This window comes from Ruditapes philippinarum, unplaced genomic scaffold (genome assembly GCF_026571515.1).
Source record: "Ruditapes philippinarum isolate M1 unplaced genomic scaffold, ASM2657151v2 ctg795_1_1_1_1, whole genome shotgun sequence".
NCBI lineage: Eukaryota > Metazoa > Mollusca > Bivalvia > Venerida > Veneridae > Ruditapes > Ruditapes philippinarum.
Window position 1 is genome coordinate 888083 of NW_026857770.1, and position 18173 is coordinate 906255.

At 32.5% G+C, this 18173-nt stretch overlaps 1 protein-coding gene and 1 long non-coding RNA gene across 2 annotated transcripts; one reads left to right on the forward strand and one right to left on the reverse strand.

Moving 5' to 3' along the window:
* Positions 1–396: 396 nt before the first annotated feature.
* On the reverse strand, positions 397–11912 carry LOC132750945 (adenosylhomocysteinase A-like). Its single transcript, XM_060741039.1, has 8 exons — positions 11726–11912; positions 10828–10956; positions 9506–9605; positions 8702–8814; positions 7854–8061; positions 3835–4040; positions 1876–2070; positions 397–1160 (listed from the first exon to the last, which is right to left on the reverse strand). Exons 1-8 carry the CDS (start codon positions 11858–11860, stop codon positions 1029–1031), a joined length of 1218 nt encoding a protein of 405 aa, XP_060597022.1. The 5' UTR covers positions 11861–11912; the 3' UTR covers positions 397–1028.
* A 2859-nt stretch (positions 11913–14771) lies between these two features.
* Positions 14772–15613, forward strand: LOC132750959 (uncharacterized). Its single transcript, XR_009628616.1, has 2 exons — positions 14772–15052; positions 15235–15613. It is a non-coding gene; the product is annotated as an uncharacterized LOC132750959 (long non-coding RNA).
* Positions 15614–18173: the final 2560 nt, after the last annotated feature.

An 18173-nucleotide genomic window follows, 5' to 3' on the forward strand; every position in this document is an offset into this window, starting at 1 on the left:
GAACCCAGGGTCACAATTCAACCCATGGTAATTTTTTTATGTACAATAACAATTGCCTACGACCTTACAAACATACGATCAGTTTAACTTTAACGCATGGTGCCATTATATGTGTAACAGTGAAAGACGAGGGTATCAATTCAACGCATGGTCATTTTATGTTGAAAAAGGGACTTTCCAATGTTTTTAAGTTACATGTATATGCAAATTGGACGACTGGCTATCCAATTGCAGGTCCATTGCTAATGACATGAACACAGGGTCCCATCTCCACGCATGGTCAATTTGTATGCAAAAATATTTTTCAATGGCATTAAACTGCAAGTCTCAATACAACTTGTGTCTGAATTCAACTATAGTAACCAGAAATTTGACAAAATAATGATAAACAAATAATGGGTTTTTTGAGCTTTTTTATTTCCCTAAATGGATTTCATCTTAACAACAACAATGTTAACAAAGATTTTTGATAAAATGTAAATCTTTGAATTTAAATACATGTACATTATATTTCATCAAGTTTTTAATGACCTTATTAAAAATTTGTGTTCAACAGATTGATGCTACACAACTAGATAATAAAATTATGATTTTTTTTTAAGTAAACTTTAAATTTCTTTGTCCATGAGATCAGCTTAAATAGGACACTGACCAAAAATTCTCATAAGCCTTTAAGTAAAATTGTAATATTGCACACACAAAATATGTAAGAAAACATGTAATGTTCTATTTATTCATATTTAATCAGAATATGGACTTGCTATAGCCAAATTACAGATTGTTAAATTAATATTCATATTTTTTCTAAAAACATTTTCACCAAGCAAATTTTGTCAAATATCAGATTATCATGATGTATTTTTGTGTGTAATATGTTATATAAGGTGCAAATAATTCCCTCATTTAATATTTTCAAAATATTTTCACAATTCCAGCTTCCAGAAACGGTCACTTCGATTTTTTTTCAGGACAGCTGTTGTTTTTTACTCCCTTGTATAACCAAGGTTGCAATAATTATTTCAGAATGTCTAGTATCTGTAGAAGTCGGCCTTGAATGGTCCCTCCTTTGGAATACCGAGGTATGAAGCCTGGTCGTCAGACAGTTTGGTCAAGTTAACTCCAAGATGATCCAAATGAGCAAGAGCAACTTCTTCATCCAACTGTAAAATTAACAAAAATGTTATTTTCACTTTGAACATATAGTAATACAATCAAGGTATTAAATCAATATTGGGCATGTCTTTTTTTAAAAAAAAAACTTTAACTACAAACATGGTCTATTTGAATCTGTCTTTTTCCCACCCTGCTGAATATGTGAAATGCACTTGAACTACTTTGTATTTGGAGCAGGTCATTATTAGTTCAAGGGATGTCAGTATCCAAAATACAAAAATCAGCAGCCAAAATGACAGCATAAATGTGCAAGTTTGGACTAGTACAATACTAGGTCTATTATTGTAACTTTAATAAGTAATTTTCTTTTCAACAAAGCTAAAGGGAGGCAACTGTTTCATAATCCTCTCTCGACAATAGAGCTGGTGTGGAAGCGGTGAATTACTAGTATCACCTTGCTTCGTACAGCATGTGCTCATCATTGCAGGCCTCTCAAAAAGACTTATTTGGTACAATAAATGTTCAAATGTGAACTTTGTTGCACTTTTATTCTGATGTGAAATAATTTTATACTATAACTATTAAACACTATTATCATCTTGTAAAAACTAGAATCGTTTAAATTTGACACTAATTTGTCTTATTATCTCTGAAATGTGTGAAAGCAAAAGAAGTGAATTAGGTAAAATCCTGAAAATGTTTTTATTCGGAGATATTCTTAAAATCGAACATTTTTAACAGTAATAATGTAAATCAACTCACCTTTTTGGGCAACATATGTACATCTAATTTGTACTGGTCTGACTTGGTCCAAAGTTCGATCTGAGCTAATACTTGATTGGTGAAGGAGTTGCTCATTACAAAGCTAGGGTGACCGTGGGCACAACCCAAATTTACGAGTCGACCTTCAGCTAACACGATGATATGACGACCATTCTTGAGTGTGTATCTGTCAACCTGTAAATCAATAGCAAAATAATGTTGTAGCAAATATCCGCAATTCAGACAAAAAGCAACAAAAATGTATTTAACTTGTAAAGTTTATTGCTGCCACATATTTCAGCTTTTAACATTTGTTTAAGGTTGTTTTAAATGGGGTTTTAATTTATGATCATGTTCTTAGTCTCTCGTAACTTTTTTAGAGTGATTTTGAACATGTATTTTTTTGGCTAACTTTGTTGTATTTTTGTTAATGCATGTACAAAAGTGAGACTTAAACTAATTGTCTTGTTGTGTAAGTTGTAGGTGCAGGTTTTTTTTCTTTCTTCAATTTTATACATGTAGTATTGGTAACTCATCATTAAGGTTTCTATTATGATATTAAAATCCCATGTACCAAAATTAATTATATTAATTATATTCAAAGCAGGGCAGCACAAACTTTGCTGGTTAAAGATTAAGGAAAAGACTTGCTTATCACAATTAATAGCTTTATTTTTTTTTTATTTTATTTTCATGTTCCAGATTTTAACCAGTCAGAAAGGAACAACCTTGAATTCTTTTTCACTGACAGACAAATATTTCTTTAACTACAGATCAGTCTAGTAAACTTGTATAGAAGAAAACTGGCACAAACGAGAATGAACCGACGTTCGCCAGATATGTACATGTCCCTGAATTTTCTTACAACCTTCTCAGATAGCTCAACTGGTTTTTATCAAGATGTAAACTCCACAGTGTTATCAGTATGGCACATATGTTGAACCTGGGTTTGTTTAATCTAGATTTTTGTTACACTTATGAACAACAGTAGTTCATTTTGAAGAGAGGGGGGGCAGATAAAATTTTACTTCATGAACGTTAATAATAGCCATCATGCTATAACTACATGATAATGGACATTTCTCATACAAAACTAAAACTACCAAACTCCAAAAGGTTAACTTTGAAACTGGCAAGTCAACAAAATTTGGACACAATTTTTCCATTTGAAAGTCAAATGTCAAAAACAAGGGACAACATTTTTTCCATTCAAATCTGTATCATGATGATACAAATGACTTTCAATGGGAAAATCGAGCAATGGGAAGTTTTTTCAAATAACCATCAAGTGTTTCATAAATTAGGCAATGTGTTTTCTATGTGTGATTATTATTTGTTGTGAAAAAATAACTTGATAAAGGTTTCATTGAATTTGATAGCATCAATGATGTATATAAAAGCAGCATGCCTCCAGATTTATGCTGATTTTCATAAAAATTTTGAGAATGTATTTTAAAGTTAAATATTATGAAGAGAACAATGGAAGTAATTTACACATTGCAAATGGCACTTAAAATCCATGTAAATTACCAAAAAGAGGTCAAAATATACAAAATCACACCTTATTGCATGAGCACTGACTCACATAGTAGATAAATACTGCAAAATCAGTCATTAATTGCATATAACATGTAAAATATTACTTGTATCCTGCCTCTTCTTTTTACTTTACTTATAATTCAAATTATAATTTTCTCTAGTTTAGTTTTCTTGAAGTATTTTGGATCATCATGAGGCATGTAGCTTAAAACTTATTACTAGCCTTCTAGAGATGAACCTCGTTGTACCAATAACCCAATTATTTCCCTGCTACACCTATCATGTATGAATATTTTATAGAACACATTAAAATAATATCAGTTTTGTTGGCAACTAAAAGTAGGTTATAAAAGATGTAAAATTAAATGCAGAAAATGTGCCTAATAAGGACCGTATTCAGGTAATTATTATATCACTCACCTGTGGTTTGATCTGTTCTTTTTTCTCACAATTTTCATTAAGCCACTTAATATCTAATTCACAATCAAAATGTCCGACATTACACACAATAGAATCTTCCAACATTTGTTCAAACATTTTGCCCATAATGATGTCCTTGCAACCACTGGCAGTTACAAAAATACGGGCTCTGGTGATGGCATCTTGAATGGTTGTTACTTCATAACCTGAATAAATTGTATATAATATTTTATATAACAGCAATGATTTGAAAAAAAGGTAGGATAACATTTGATGAAAAAAATTTATTTTAACAGTGTCAATTCTAGGATTCGGAAAACAGGAAAAGTGAAAATTTATTACATTTGTTGATCTTTTTCCTTCTTTCTCTATGTAAAATTTTCCCCCTGCCTTTGAAAAATTAGGGGGGAATTCTCAACAAGAGGCCCTGAGGTCGCTCACCTGTATATAGCCCCCCCCCCCCCGGGCTTATTTTTACCCAAGGGCTTTTATTTGTTTATTTGAACAAACTTGGTAGATACCCATAAGAAGATGTTTCATGCTAAACATCTAAGTTCTAGCTCATTGGGTTTTTTAAAAGAAGATTTTTTAAGTTTTTACTATACACTTTTTAAGTTTTTACTATACACATATAGTTAAAAACAATGACACCCCTGGGGCAGGGCCAGTTTTGACCCCGGGCTTTTATTTGAACAATCTTTGTAGATATTTACTTAAAGATGTTTTATGCTTAATATCTAAACTCTAGCTATTTGGGTTTTTTCAAAGAAGATTTTTAAGTTTTTGCTATACACATATAAGAAAAATCAATGACCCCCGAGGCCGGCCAGTTTTGACCCCAGGGCTTTTATTTCAACATACTTGGTAGACACCCATTAGAACATGTTTCATGCTAAATATCTTAGCTCTAGCTCTTTGGGTTCTTTAAAAGAAGATTTTTTAATTTTTTACAATATGCATATAGGGAAAATCAATGACCCCCAGGGGCGGGGCCAATTTTGACCCAAGGGCTTTTATTTCAACAAACTTGATAGACATTCACTAGAAGATGTTTCATGCCAAACATCTAAGCTCTAGCTCTTAAGGTTCTTTAAAAGAACATTTTTTAAGTTTTTACTATATGCATATAGGGAAAATCAATGACCCCCTGGGGCGAGGCCAATTTTGACCCCAGGGTTTTTATTTGAACAAACTTGGTAGACATTCACTAGAAGATGTTTCATGCCAAATATCTAAGCTCTAGCTCTTACAGTTCTTTAAAAGAAGATTTTTTAAGTTTTTACTATATGCATATAGGGAAAATCAATGACCACCTGGGGCGGGGCCAATTTTGACCCCAGGGCTTTTATTTGAACAAAGTTGGTAGACACTCACTATAAGATGTTTCATGCCAAATATCTTAGCTCTAGCTCTTTGGGTTCTTTAAAAGAAGATTTTTTAAGTTTTTACTATATGCATATAGGGAAAATCAATGACCCCCTGGGGCGGGGCCAATTTTGACCCAAGGGTTTTTATTTGAACAAACTTGGTAGACACTCACTAGAAGATGTTTCATGCCAAATATCTAAGCTCTAGCTCTTACAGTTCTTTAAAAGAAGATTTTTTAAGTTTTTACTATATGCATATAGGGAAAATCAATGACCCCCCCAGGGCGGGGCCAATTTTGACCCCAGGGCTTTTATTTGAACAAACTTGGTAGACACTCACTGAAAGATGTTTCATGCCAAATATCTTAGCTCTAGCTCTTTGGGTTCTTTAAAAGAAGATTTTTTAAGTTTTTACTATATGCATATAGGGAAAATCTATGACCCCCTGGGGCGGAGCCAATTTTGACCTCAGGGCTTTTATTTGAACAAACTTGGTAGACACTCATTAGAAGATGTTTCATGCCAAATATCTAAGCTCTAGCTCTTAGGGTTGTTTAAAAGAAGATATTAAAAGATTTTTCTTTCGGTTGCCATGGCAACCAGAGTTCTGTATGGAATTAAATTCTTTGAACAATTTTTAAAGGTGACCACCAAAGGAACATTCCTGTGAAGTTTGGATGAAATTGGCTCAGTGGTTTATGAGGAGATGTCATTTAAAGCAAAAGTTTACGGACGGACGGACGCCGGACGAAAAGCGATCACAAAAGCTCACCCTGTCACTTTGTGACAGGTGAGCTAAAAATTCGAGTGAATCCCCCATCTCCCCTCCTAAAACTTCGCTAAGAATAGACACTATTTTAATTTTAGAAACAAGACACTGTCTCAATGACTGGATGCTAACATGTGCTGCCTTTAAACACCTAACAAATAATGTATAACTATTAGGAAAGGCATGAAAATACTGTTCACAGACTCAACAGCCTGGATCCTATCAAATTGAAACTAAAACCCTAAACCTCAAAAGTCTGATTAAGGCCATCCTTAAAAAAATGTTTGTTTGCAGTAACCCGACCCAGAATTTTCAAGGTGGGTAGGTAGGTCGATTTTTTTTTTTTTTTTTTTTTTTTTTATTGAACTGTACTCCCAAATAAACATGGAATTTCATAATGCTGGACAATATATGCTTTGATTATCTGGTAACAATTAATAAATTGATAACTGAATTCTAATTTAATAAGAACTAGATTTTATTTCTTCTATTAACCTTTAAAAGAACGAAAACAAAACACAAGGCATAATTTTCTGATTCAAAAAAAAATATTTTTTTTTATCCAGACCATGAAAAACAAGCATTTGATAGTATTGCGGGCAATACAGTAGTCCCCTACCGGTCCCTCAAAAAGTTCTTTAATTGTCATACACTCCTGTGTATTGCCATTTATAATGAATTTGAGGATGAAGTCTGTATTTGAAAATATCGACCACAAAACATAATAAAATAAGTTTGTTTATATCACAGTAATGTGTTAAGTTTCCATGCTTAGTAAGGAAATTATGTTTATACAACCTTGTCATATTATTACGATGTGGGATTTTAAAGTAAATCCTATAAGGAATGAAGAAGTTGGAGTGAAAATACCAGTTTCTCGAAAAAAATCTAAGTTCAAGGGGACATAATTCTGGAAATAGTCTTGCTAGAGTATTTAACCTTCTCAAAAATGTCGAGTGATAATAAGAAACATATATATGAAGTTTGAAGTAGATACATTAGGAAATAAAGAAGTTATTTAAAAAAGACAACATTTTTTCCCCTAAAAAATCTAAGTTCAAGGGAGGTAATATTAATATTTTTTGTGCTAGAGTTATAAACCTTGTCACATATGATGTGGTTGATGACCAGGAACTTATATTTAAAGTTTGAAGTAAACACCTTAAGAAATAAAGAACATATAGTGAAAAGGCTGAAAAATTTAAATCAGAAATCTTGAAATTCAGGCTATTTGTTGCCATAGCAACCAGAATTTTCAACATAGGAAGAAAATAAAAAGATGTGCATAATCTCCAGACTGCCATCTACCCATATTTCAAGTTTCATAAAAATATTTTCAGTACTTTTTGAGTTATCACTGGATCCAGTTTATGTGTTAAATTTGCCATATTTTCAGACTATTTGTTGCCATAGCAACCAGAATTTTCAACATAGGAAGGGAAAAAAAAGACGTGCATAATCTCCATACTGCCATCTATCCATATATCAAGTTTCATAAAAATATTTTCAGTACTTTTTGCGTTATCGCGGGATCCAGTTTTGTGGACGGACGGACTGACGGACTGACAGACTGACAGACAGACGGACAGACAGACGGACAGACAGACAGACGGACGGAGGGTAAACCTAAAGTCCCCTCCGGTTAAACCGGTAGGGGACTAAAAATTTGAGTAGGGGCAAATTTTGTGAGTCGGTCGCGTTACTGCAAACGAACATTTTTTTAAGGGTGGCCTAATGCAATTAATCTGCACACCAAATAATCTTCAGGCTCAGTGACAAGTTATTGGAGAAATATGGTCTTAAACTAAAACAAAAAGTAAAATGCTTCACATTAACTCATACATACACTGACAAAGATTTAAATAAAAATACTTTATTTTTACCTTCCATAGCAGCTTGCAGAGCATTGATGGGATCGATTTCTGTGATGATCACACGTGCACCAAAAGCACGGAGAGCCTGTGCGGAGCCTTTACCGACATCTCCGTAACCGGCGACAACGGCAACTTTACCAGCCAACATGACATCTGTGGCACGTTTAATACCATCGACAAGGGATTCACGACATCCATACAAATTGTCAAACTTACTCTAAATATACAAAAATGTAAAACAATTATAAAATATTTGAGAATTAAATCATGGGTCTACATTTTCTTAAATAAAATGCATACCTAATGAAGTCCATAACTTTTGCCTGATAGTATGACTTTCATAACATCAATATAAAATCATTAATTTCTTGGATTCTAGTAAGAAAGCAAACCTCACATGATTTATCTGGTACATGTATATACCCTTAAGTGACGTAACAGGGAAACAATTCATAATGTCACATGACTTGTTGGCACACTGACATTACCAAATGACCTTCCGAGCCAGCCCTGGGTACCAGGTTTTAATTATTAGTTATTCGTGAACATGTTTGAGAAGTCTGTATTGAATATCGACTGCTGTTGAAATGACAAATGTTCACCCTTTACAAATTGACCTTGACCAATGCCTTGGTTAACTTGACTTGTCTCGAGTAAACATTTTGTTCTATCACCAAAGTGGGATGTGATATCTAAATATTATGGAAACATCAAAAGAAAAGGTTCTTGCAGTATGAAAACCTGGAATTGGCGAACATTAAACCAATTTACTTTTTTATCAATACAATTCAGAGGTTTTTATTCAGCCAGCTTTAAGGCTATTAAACTTACTCAGAGTGTTTCAAATTATTAAGTACCTTTGTGACAGAATCGTTGACATTAATAGCTGGAACCTTCAATTTACCATCCTTCATCATTTTGTAGAGATTATGTACACCAGTTGTTGTCTCCTCTGACAATCCCTTGATATCTGAAAACAGAGCTCAAATATTAATTACAGGATTTAAGGTGTAAGAATAGAATTTGAACACCAATATCAAAGCTTGAACACCTGCATCAGAGTGTAAAAGAGTAATTAAGGCAATCAAACAGTATAAGATGTCAAAGTGATAAACAAGAGGATAAAAGAGTTCTAACAAATTTCTTTTATCCAACAAAGGTAAGAGTAAAAACCAAAGCTTTAGGTTGTTGAGATTATTTAGAGTACTATAAAAGATACAAAAACAATAATTACAAGATTAAAAACAGTATTTCTGTTTCAGATTAATAGCTTTAAGAGTAGTAATAACTTAAAAAAGCAAAATCAGACTCTGAACATTTATAACAGAGTACTTACACAAAATTAGAGCAGTATCGACAGTAACAAAGCTCAAACTATTAAATCAATCTGCTTTTGGAAATACTTATACATGTATTGAAACTTCCATTCCAAGTGACCATAAAGTTACTATTTGAACTATTTCATGCTTAAGTTCACTCTGCCCCTTCATGTGCTTTTCATCCAATTATCATCATCGAGAGATTTTCAAATTTTTACTCCACTTATCTGTATAATATACAGTAAGTGGAGTAAAAATTTGAAAATCATTTTGACATTGTGCACAATATGTTAATTCTTTCCCTAACATTTTGGATCTATGTGACAATGTTGCTAGTTATACCTTTAAGATACTGTGGGTATTTTTCATGTACAAGGTTTGTGAGATCTCCACCATCATCAAGGATCATGTTTAGAGGTTTACCATCATTGAATACAAGTGTCTGAAAAAATATTACAATAAAACAATCTAATTATAATACAATTCCACCATTTAACTGACTCAGTAGCGATATTTCTCAATTACAAACATTTACTTTACTATACATGTATTACAACTTTACAATGTATGCATAAAATGATGTTTAATAAACAAATAGTTAAAACACACTGATCTAGGAGTAATATTATGTTTAATATTGAACATTTGATGTTTAGTACTAAAAATTAACAATATGTGCTTAATGTATTTTTGGAGACAGAACACAATACAGGTTTTATAGTTAAAACAGCTTCACAGCCTTTCAACATACAAAGCAATATCCCCAGCAGTAAATATTAAACAAGTCAGCAGCTGCAACTATTAACTGCTCTTTTGCAGCTGATTTGACACTACAGTCATGTGTAAGGCCATAATCAAGTTATGTTTCTGATTTCAGATCCAAAGAGAGTAGGTAGGCAGTAATTATTTATACTTTTTATCATTTTACATATATCCTGAAAAGAAGTCTTTTAACCCTTTACCTCATATATACGCGAAACAACGCACTTTTGACCCCTCCCCCCTTTTTAAGGCCTGAAATAGTGAAAAAATGACCTATTTGGGCCCCAAACACTGGTTTTCGATTGAGAAATGTTGCTAAAAAAAGTGAGCACTTTTTCAGCGCGCCGTTTGGGGGGTTTGAAGGGGGCGGAATCCCCCTCATCGCGAAGAAAATTTTGGACTTGTGAGAGGCTAAAAATGACCCCAGGTCGATCATAAGGTAACGTGTAACCAATGCTGAAAAGCCTTTGACTCTATCTTAATCCCCCGAGAAGTTGCAGCACTTTGAAATAAATTTTGATGGAAAAAATCAAGGCAAAATAGTGATTTTTGGCAATTTTGAGATGTCCCCTCATTGCCATGGTAACAGGAAATTTAAGACTGAGCATGTCGTTACAAAGGCAATGGTCCAGTCAACATTTGTGCCAAGTTTGATTAGTATTGAAGCATTTTTCATAGTTTCATAGCAGTTTGAACTTGTAACAGGAGGCTTTTCAGTGAAAACGGCCATTTTTCACAATATGCTCATGAGGGAAAGGGTTAAGTAAGGGTACATTGAGTCTTGGGTTGGCAAAAAAAAGGTAAGTTCGGAGACCAGGAAACGTAATTTCTGTAGACTAACAAACCAGTTTATAATTTTGTACTCGAAAAAAAATCATCAAGTAAAGAACAAGTTATCTAACCTGCTCAATACACCACATGTATTCCTCGTCAGTCTCGCCCTTCCATGCGTAGACTGGTACGCCAGTTTTAGCAATGGCAGCAGCTGCAAAATCTTGGGTGGAGAAAATGTTGCAACTTGACCATTGAACCTGGAATTAAATTTATCACATTAGCAAGAAAATTTAAGAATTTGTTTTAACACCTAGTCATGAACCACATTTTTGCACAAAATGAGGTAATGAAAGAACTGCTGCAAATTTTGACCTTTTAGGTCAATTTTTTACAATACCCAAAAAGAATATTCCTTACATGTAACTTAAAAGGGTTATTTAATACATGACAGACAAAACTCTACTCTAAAAGTGCACAAATTCTACTCTAAAAGTGCACAATGTTCCCAATCGTGAAATAATGCTTGGAACAATTCAATACATTTACTCAATGTTAATTTCATTATTTAAATGTTTATGTTTAAATGTTATGCAAAAATTGTTGTTTTCTTTTTTGTTTGGAGATTTTTATCTTGTTTTAAATACATTTCTAAACTTTTGTCACAATAAATTATTTTGCAGCATTGAATAAAACATGCCATACCTATAACAAAGCACTTACTTATTCAGGCAGAATATAAATACATAATGTCCTTTTTACCAAATTCTTAATGATTCAGATATAAATGAACAGCGTCAATAATGGGTTTGCGACCAGCATGGATCCAGACCAGCCTGCGCATCTGCACAGTCTGATCAGGATCCATGCTGTTAGCTGACAAACCGTATAACAAGTAGAAAAACTGATAGCGAACAGCATGGATCCTGATCAGACTGCGCGGATGCGCAGGCTGGTCTGGATCCATGCTGGTTGCAAACCCATTATGTTAGTTTTGTCGTGACGCGGCTCAAATATTGTTATTCTTACTGTTGCACCAAGAGCTGTGAGAGTTTCAATGAGGACGGCTGTCTGTGTTGTCATGTGTAGACATCCAGCAATACGCGCTCCCTTCAAAGGCTGTGAAGGTCCATATTTTTTCCTCAACTGCATCAAACCAGGCATTTCATTTTCTGCAATCTCGATGCATTTTCGGCCCCAGTCTGCCTGTTCAATATCAGCTGTAATTATTGAAAAAAGACAACTAGATAATTATTCAAATCTGATTAATTAAAAAAATATTTATCAATGAACATTATATACATTTGGATATACATGTACATGTATTTTTCAGTCTCCTCAATTGATATTTTTGATAATTCATGTTAATGAAATAAGATACAAAACACATTACCCACATTCACATTTTAAATGTTTATTTCATATTGCAGCTTTTTATAGAAAGATGACTGTAGGTCACTCAAAACTAAATCATGCCATATACTGTATTACATACAAGTATCAACAAAACATTCATGATGAGTTCCTCCTAGAGATAGCAAGCCACCTTAAGAGCAAGGTCTCCTTTTATCTATCACCCCATTATCATTTTATGTAATTATAGATAGATTATTATTTGATAAACTCAGATAAATATAAATGACCTGACATGATGTGCAAAAACAGTGCAATATACTATAGTTACTATTACCAAATACAATTTTGACAAATGTTCTGCAAACTGCAATAATTAATATACAAGATTTTGGCAACCTTAGTTATAAAGTAAAACAGTCAACCTATGACCAACAATGTCAAATTTTAGAACATCGTAATTATTTACTTGTTTAAAACATCTATGTACTAGTATTAGCAGAAAAAGGGCAGATTTATCTTGGGGCGGATTTCTTAATAAAGGCTGATTCAGTTAGTTGCCAAAATATGCCCTGTTTGCGAATTAATAAAACTTATCTCTTATAAAATTCCCAGAATTTTCCCCAACTTTTGCTATTTTCGAAATTCATCAACCAATTTTAAAATTTCCAAACTTTTCCCTGACTGTGGGAATAATAGGGCTGGATCAATATACCGGTAAATCGGTATTTATCGATTTTCCGTTTTTCAATACGGTACGGTTATCGGGTTTTAGCTATACCGATACAAAGGGAGACAACCTAATAACACTTATAAACATGATGGCTTTACATTAAAACTATCGTCTTTAAAATGTCCGCACGAAAGTCAAAAGTGTGGAATTTTCTCTAAAGTAAATGTTAAGAAGGCCCTCATCAATATTTGAAAGGCTGCATTGATTAGTTCAGGTGGAACAACGAATATGTCAAAACACAAAATGACGGATAAATCCGTGTCAAAATTTATCCGGCAATTCAATCTTCTATTTCTAACACTGGTAAAAACTACTTTCAGGTCGGCAGTAGTTTGTATTAGACCAAACATTTACTTGTAATTTTTTAAACACATATTGTGAACACATAAATCCAACAAATTTATTGATTTTCCAAGATGTAGTTTGCTAACTAAATAAATGTGACTGCGCCAAGATGTAGCTAAACACCGTTTCCCTGTACGTTACGGATTACGACACCACAACATCATGACATGATATTTATATTTTTATTGTAATTTTACCGTTTAAGATAGAAAAAACATGATTTGTTAGAAAATTTTCAATGTTCCAATACTTTCTCAGCGTATATATTTCAAATTCTACAAAAATTTGATTTTATCATAAAGATCTTATAATTTAGAACAGTTGACTTGTAGACAGTACTAGACTCCTGTCATAATAAATAGTGATGTTTTAATTATTTTCTGCGTTAACTTTTCCTAGTATTTACATAATTATATTTTTGCATTGAATTATTTCTCTACAAAGCTTTTTAATTTTTTTTTCAAAATAATTGTTTTATCTAAAAAAGGGACCATCATGTCATTTTCAAATATTACCTCAAATGTACTAATTAAGGTACCTATGCACCTGCTCTGTATTATATATCATCATTAACAAAGTCAAAATCTAAAACAGATATAAGAAAGATTCAATAATATTTCACCAGGGCATCTATGAAATGTAAATAGTACTTTTAATAAGTACATCCTAACAATGAAGCATCATTGTACTGTATCGTCAATACGTATTGTGTATCGTTGGTCTGTATCGCAATGCGTATCGTATCGGAAATTTCTGATCAATACCCAGCCCTAGGGAATAATCACATTAATTATCACTGTTGCCCAAGGTTGTCCTATAATCTGTACAGACAAGTAAATTTTTACAAGATTCTAATTCATAAATATCATATGAAAAAGAAACAAGAGCTGTCGGTAGGACAGCAACGCTCGACTATTCTTAGTGCTTGATAGTAAAAAAAATGCTTGATACAGTTACCTCCTCCTGTTTACAGGTTGGGGTCATGATGGTGAACAAGTGTGCAAAGTTTCAAAGCCATATGTAAATGGACTTTGAAAATATTTGAACTATTACAAAAACTTTAACGTAAATTCTAAGTCGAAAAAGGGGCATAATTCTGTCAAAATGCTTGATAGAGTTACCTCCTCCTGTTTACAGGTTGGGGTCATGATGTTGAACAAGTGTGCAAAGTTTCAAAGCCATATGTCAATGGACTTTGAAAATATTTGAACTATTACAAAAACTTTAACGTAAATTCTAAGTCGAAAAAGGGGCATAATTCTGTCAAAATGCTTAATGGAGTTACCTCCTCTTGTCTACAGGTTGGGGCATGATGGTGAACAAGTGTGCAAAGTTTCAAAGCCATATGTCAATGGACTTTGAAAAAATTTGAACTATTACAAAAACTTTAATGTAAATTCTAAGTCGAAAAAGGGGCATAATTCTGTCAAAATGCTTGATAGAGTTACCTCCTCCTGTCTACAGGTTGGGGTCATGATGGTGAACAAGTGTGCAAAGTTTCAAAGCCATATGTCTATGGACTTTGAAAATATTTGAACTATTACAAAAACTTTAACATTAGTGGTTACGCCGACGCGGACGCCGACGCTCGGGTGACTGCAATAGCTCTTCTTATTCTTATGGAATAGTCGAGCTAAAAAATGATTAAGATAAAACAGAAAAGTCAAAATCAAACTTTGAGTCCCTAGGATATGGGCCGATGTCTATAGCCAAATCATCGTGGGCAGAAATGTCACAACTCAAAATCATTAAATCTTCCTCTTATACGAATATGAGGCATACAAACTTTTCTTCAAGGTGTTCTTTTTTTAATATGAAAAGAACCCTTTAAGAAGAGTGTTAAAAGAAATCATACTAGAAAAGCTTAATTATTACAACAAAAATAGAGCAAATAAAGGAAATCATTCACTTTAAATGATTGCAAGGTGCAATGATCGCTAGCCGCATGAGTTCAAACCCCGTCAGGGGCAAGTCGTTGTTTCCTTGAGCAAGAAACTTTACACACATTGCTCAGTACTGGTTGGTTCCAGGAACGGATTCAGAAGTGTGTCTATAAGCTTATAGCTTCCTACACAATCCAACTAAAATAAATTCTGTATAAACCAAGGTGGTAATCAAATTCAAAAGGAATGATGCATAGTTCATTACAATTTGTTTTAGGTTTCAAAGCTCCGACACTAAGGTATAGGCATAAAGGAATATAAACGTACTGACAGGTGATGAAAATGTATATGCAAGATTACAGCTTCTTGTATCCCGTGCTAGACTAAAGTTATCCGAAACTTAATTTATCCGATTTCATATCAACTAGTATTGCTATTAATGAAATAAAATTGAACAAGATCTACTCAAATATGTGGAATTCTTCTTCTAACATATCCAAACATTAATAATATCCAAAACAATACAACTAAAACAATAAAAACGACAAATATACTAAAATTTAAATTATATTATTCAAACGGTCAGTCGATTTTTATTTTACATTAATTTATTATTTAATTATAAATCGCTGATGACAACATCTCAATTTGAAACATATAGCTGTAATAAATCAAATAATAATGTTAATTTTAGTGAATCCGCTTTGAAGGGGGTTTTTACCTTTTTATTTTAAATATTAAAATCACTTTACCCCCGGTCAAGGTTTTTGAAAAAAATTAGGCAGCCTTTATTTACAAAACCCAAGCATCCCGGAGTTTTTTGAAAGGTTACCCTAAATCGCTTAAATGTATATTCACTTTTAAAATTTAACATAAAAAAAAAGTTTTAAAAAAATTTAAAAACACCTATGTAAAAGGGTTATGTTAGAAGTTGATAGATTTAGTAAAAAGAAAAAGAGTTTTGTTTTTTTTTTAATTTAAGTTTTTTTTTTTTAAATTATTTTTAAAAAAGAAAATTTTGACAATAAAAGTAGAGTTATTAAAAGGGGGATAAAAATGGATTAAAAAAAGGGGAAACATTGTAAATATTTTTTAAAAAAAGGGATTAAAAAAATTTTAATTAAGTATAAAAAAGAAATTTTGAGGGAAAAGGAAAATAGAAGGAGTTTTAGAGAAAGAAGAAGTTGAAAAAAAATTTTTTTTTTTAAAATTTTGGAATAAAAATAGTTTAAAAAGAGAAAGTAAAATAAAAACCAGAGGGAGCTGGGTTTTTAAAGGAATTTTTGGTTTTCAAGATGTTATGCAAAGAAGAAAAGGAGAAAAAAAGGGGAAAACTTTTCCAAAGAAAAAAATGGTTTTGCCTTTTTGAAAGGGGCCGGTTAAGTTGAATTTTTTCTTTTGTTAAATTGGTTGTTTTTTGTTTTATAAAAATCACAATTACTGGAAAGTTTAAAAGAAAGGGAGGAGAGAAATTAAAAAAAAAAGAGGAAATTTAGCATAAAAAAAATATTTGTGTATATAGTATAAAAATTTCCTGAATAGTATTAGTTTTATGGGATCGCTGATTTAAAAGCTTTTTTAACAAAATCTTTTAGGTTCCAAAAAGTTAGACCGGTTTCGTTACAAACACTTATATACAATAGTGAGTTTGTTTGTATGAATGATGTGGGAGAAACTTGAAAAAAAAAATGCTTCTGTACATAAAAAACATGGCTTTAATTTATAAATACCATTTCAATATAAATTAAAGCCGTAATAAACAAGTACTATTTATTTATTTATTTATTTATTTCACGGAACATTTCATAACATTTTTACCTAGTGAAACAAGAACAATTCCACGTAATGTATAAACTATGAATATTCAATCAAAATTTAGGTATGAAGCTTCCATGTGTAAACATTTTCAGCGTGATGAAGTTAAAACCTTTTATTATTGATATAAAAAATGCACGGTTGATCGTTTCAATGTTTTGAAATTAATCACTCAGACATGTCATTATTCTACAACGATGCACTCGCGCGGAAGCATTTGAACGGTTAACCATTCCTTATTATACTATAATGCTAGAAATGTTAATATCTATTTCTATTCTAATTATAACATTTATAAAAAAAGAAAAGAAAATTGATAAAAAATGTTGAACTACACTTAGTGTAGAAGTTATTTTTCTGGCATAATTTAGTCCATTGACGTTATAATTATATGTATTTGACATAAAGACGTGCAAGCACTTGTTTTTATGCTATGCATATATGGTGATGTACATAATGCACTTTATCACATACACGCGCCGCTTTTGCGACTCCGTAAAAATGGTATTGTACGGCTGTGCATATATTTCAAGTGACGTGAGATCGTTTGCATAATAACTTATTAACAAAATTTAAAGACGCGCTAAATTTAAGCGTCACACTAAATAAACGCGTCGATAAAAATGTGATTTTCAATTTCTTCTGAAAACAGTTCTTTTTTCTGGTATGTGATAAATAGAATATAATATTCGTGTAGGTTCATAACTAAACTTATTAAACTCGTTCAATGAAGAAATAATATTATGCTCACCGGAGGCTCGCATAAATCCAGTATTAAAACTAAACTCATTCAATATCCTCCATTGATCGCCCTATATGTTTGATAGGGAAATAGTGTGAATGTTAGAATGTTCCGTGAAACATAGATTTTTTATAATAACTTACAAATTTTTCAGTATAGAATATGATATATAATATATGATAAACAAGATCAACAAGGAAAGGCGGCGTTCAATGAACGCAACCCCAACCCGACCCAGCAACAAGAGCCAGTGGCATGGAACCCAGGAGGACCCCCAAACAAAAACAGGACAGGGCATTTTGGTTAACCACAGGGATCCTGTGATGTTTACTACAGCACTTTTTTTCTATGTGCTATATTCCATTAACCATGTGTTTTCCCGTTTTTTTTTGTAACCTATCAACGTCTCTGTGCTAGGTATTTTGCGTGTTTTGTTGACCGTGACATATACAACAGTGTCATTAGCAAATAACTTGTATATGAAACTATACTTTCAGGCAGGCCATATCAATTCAATTGCGAGATTCTAACAGTGGATGGCCCATGATGATGTTGCAAAATTTTTCGGCCCAACCCTATTGTATATTGTGTAATAATGTTGATGTA

Bases quoted from the DNA above. Each gene is read 5' to 3' on its own strand.
- LOC132750945 (XM_060741039.1), bottom strand. From the start codon at position 11,860: ATGCCTGGTTTGATGCAGTTGAGGAAAAAATATGGACCTTCACAGCCT. The intron at 8,815-9,505 runs GTATAACTAGCA...CTCTGTTTTCAG, and splicing joins ATACCCACAGTATCTTAAAG to ATATCAAGGGATTGTCAGAG. The intron at 4,041-7,853 runs GTAAAAATAAAG...CAATTTATTCAG, and splicing joins TCTGCAAGCTGCTATGGAAG to GTTATGAAGTAACAACCATT.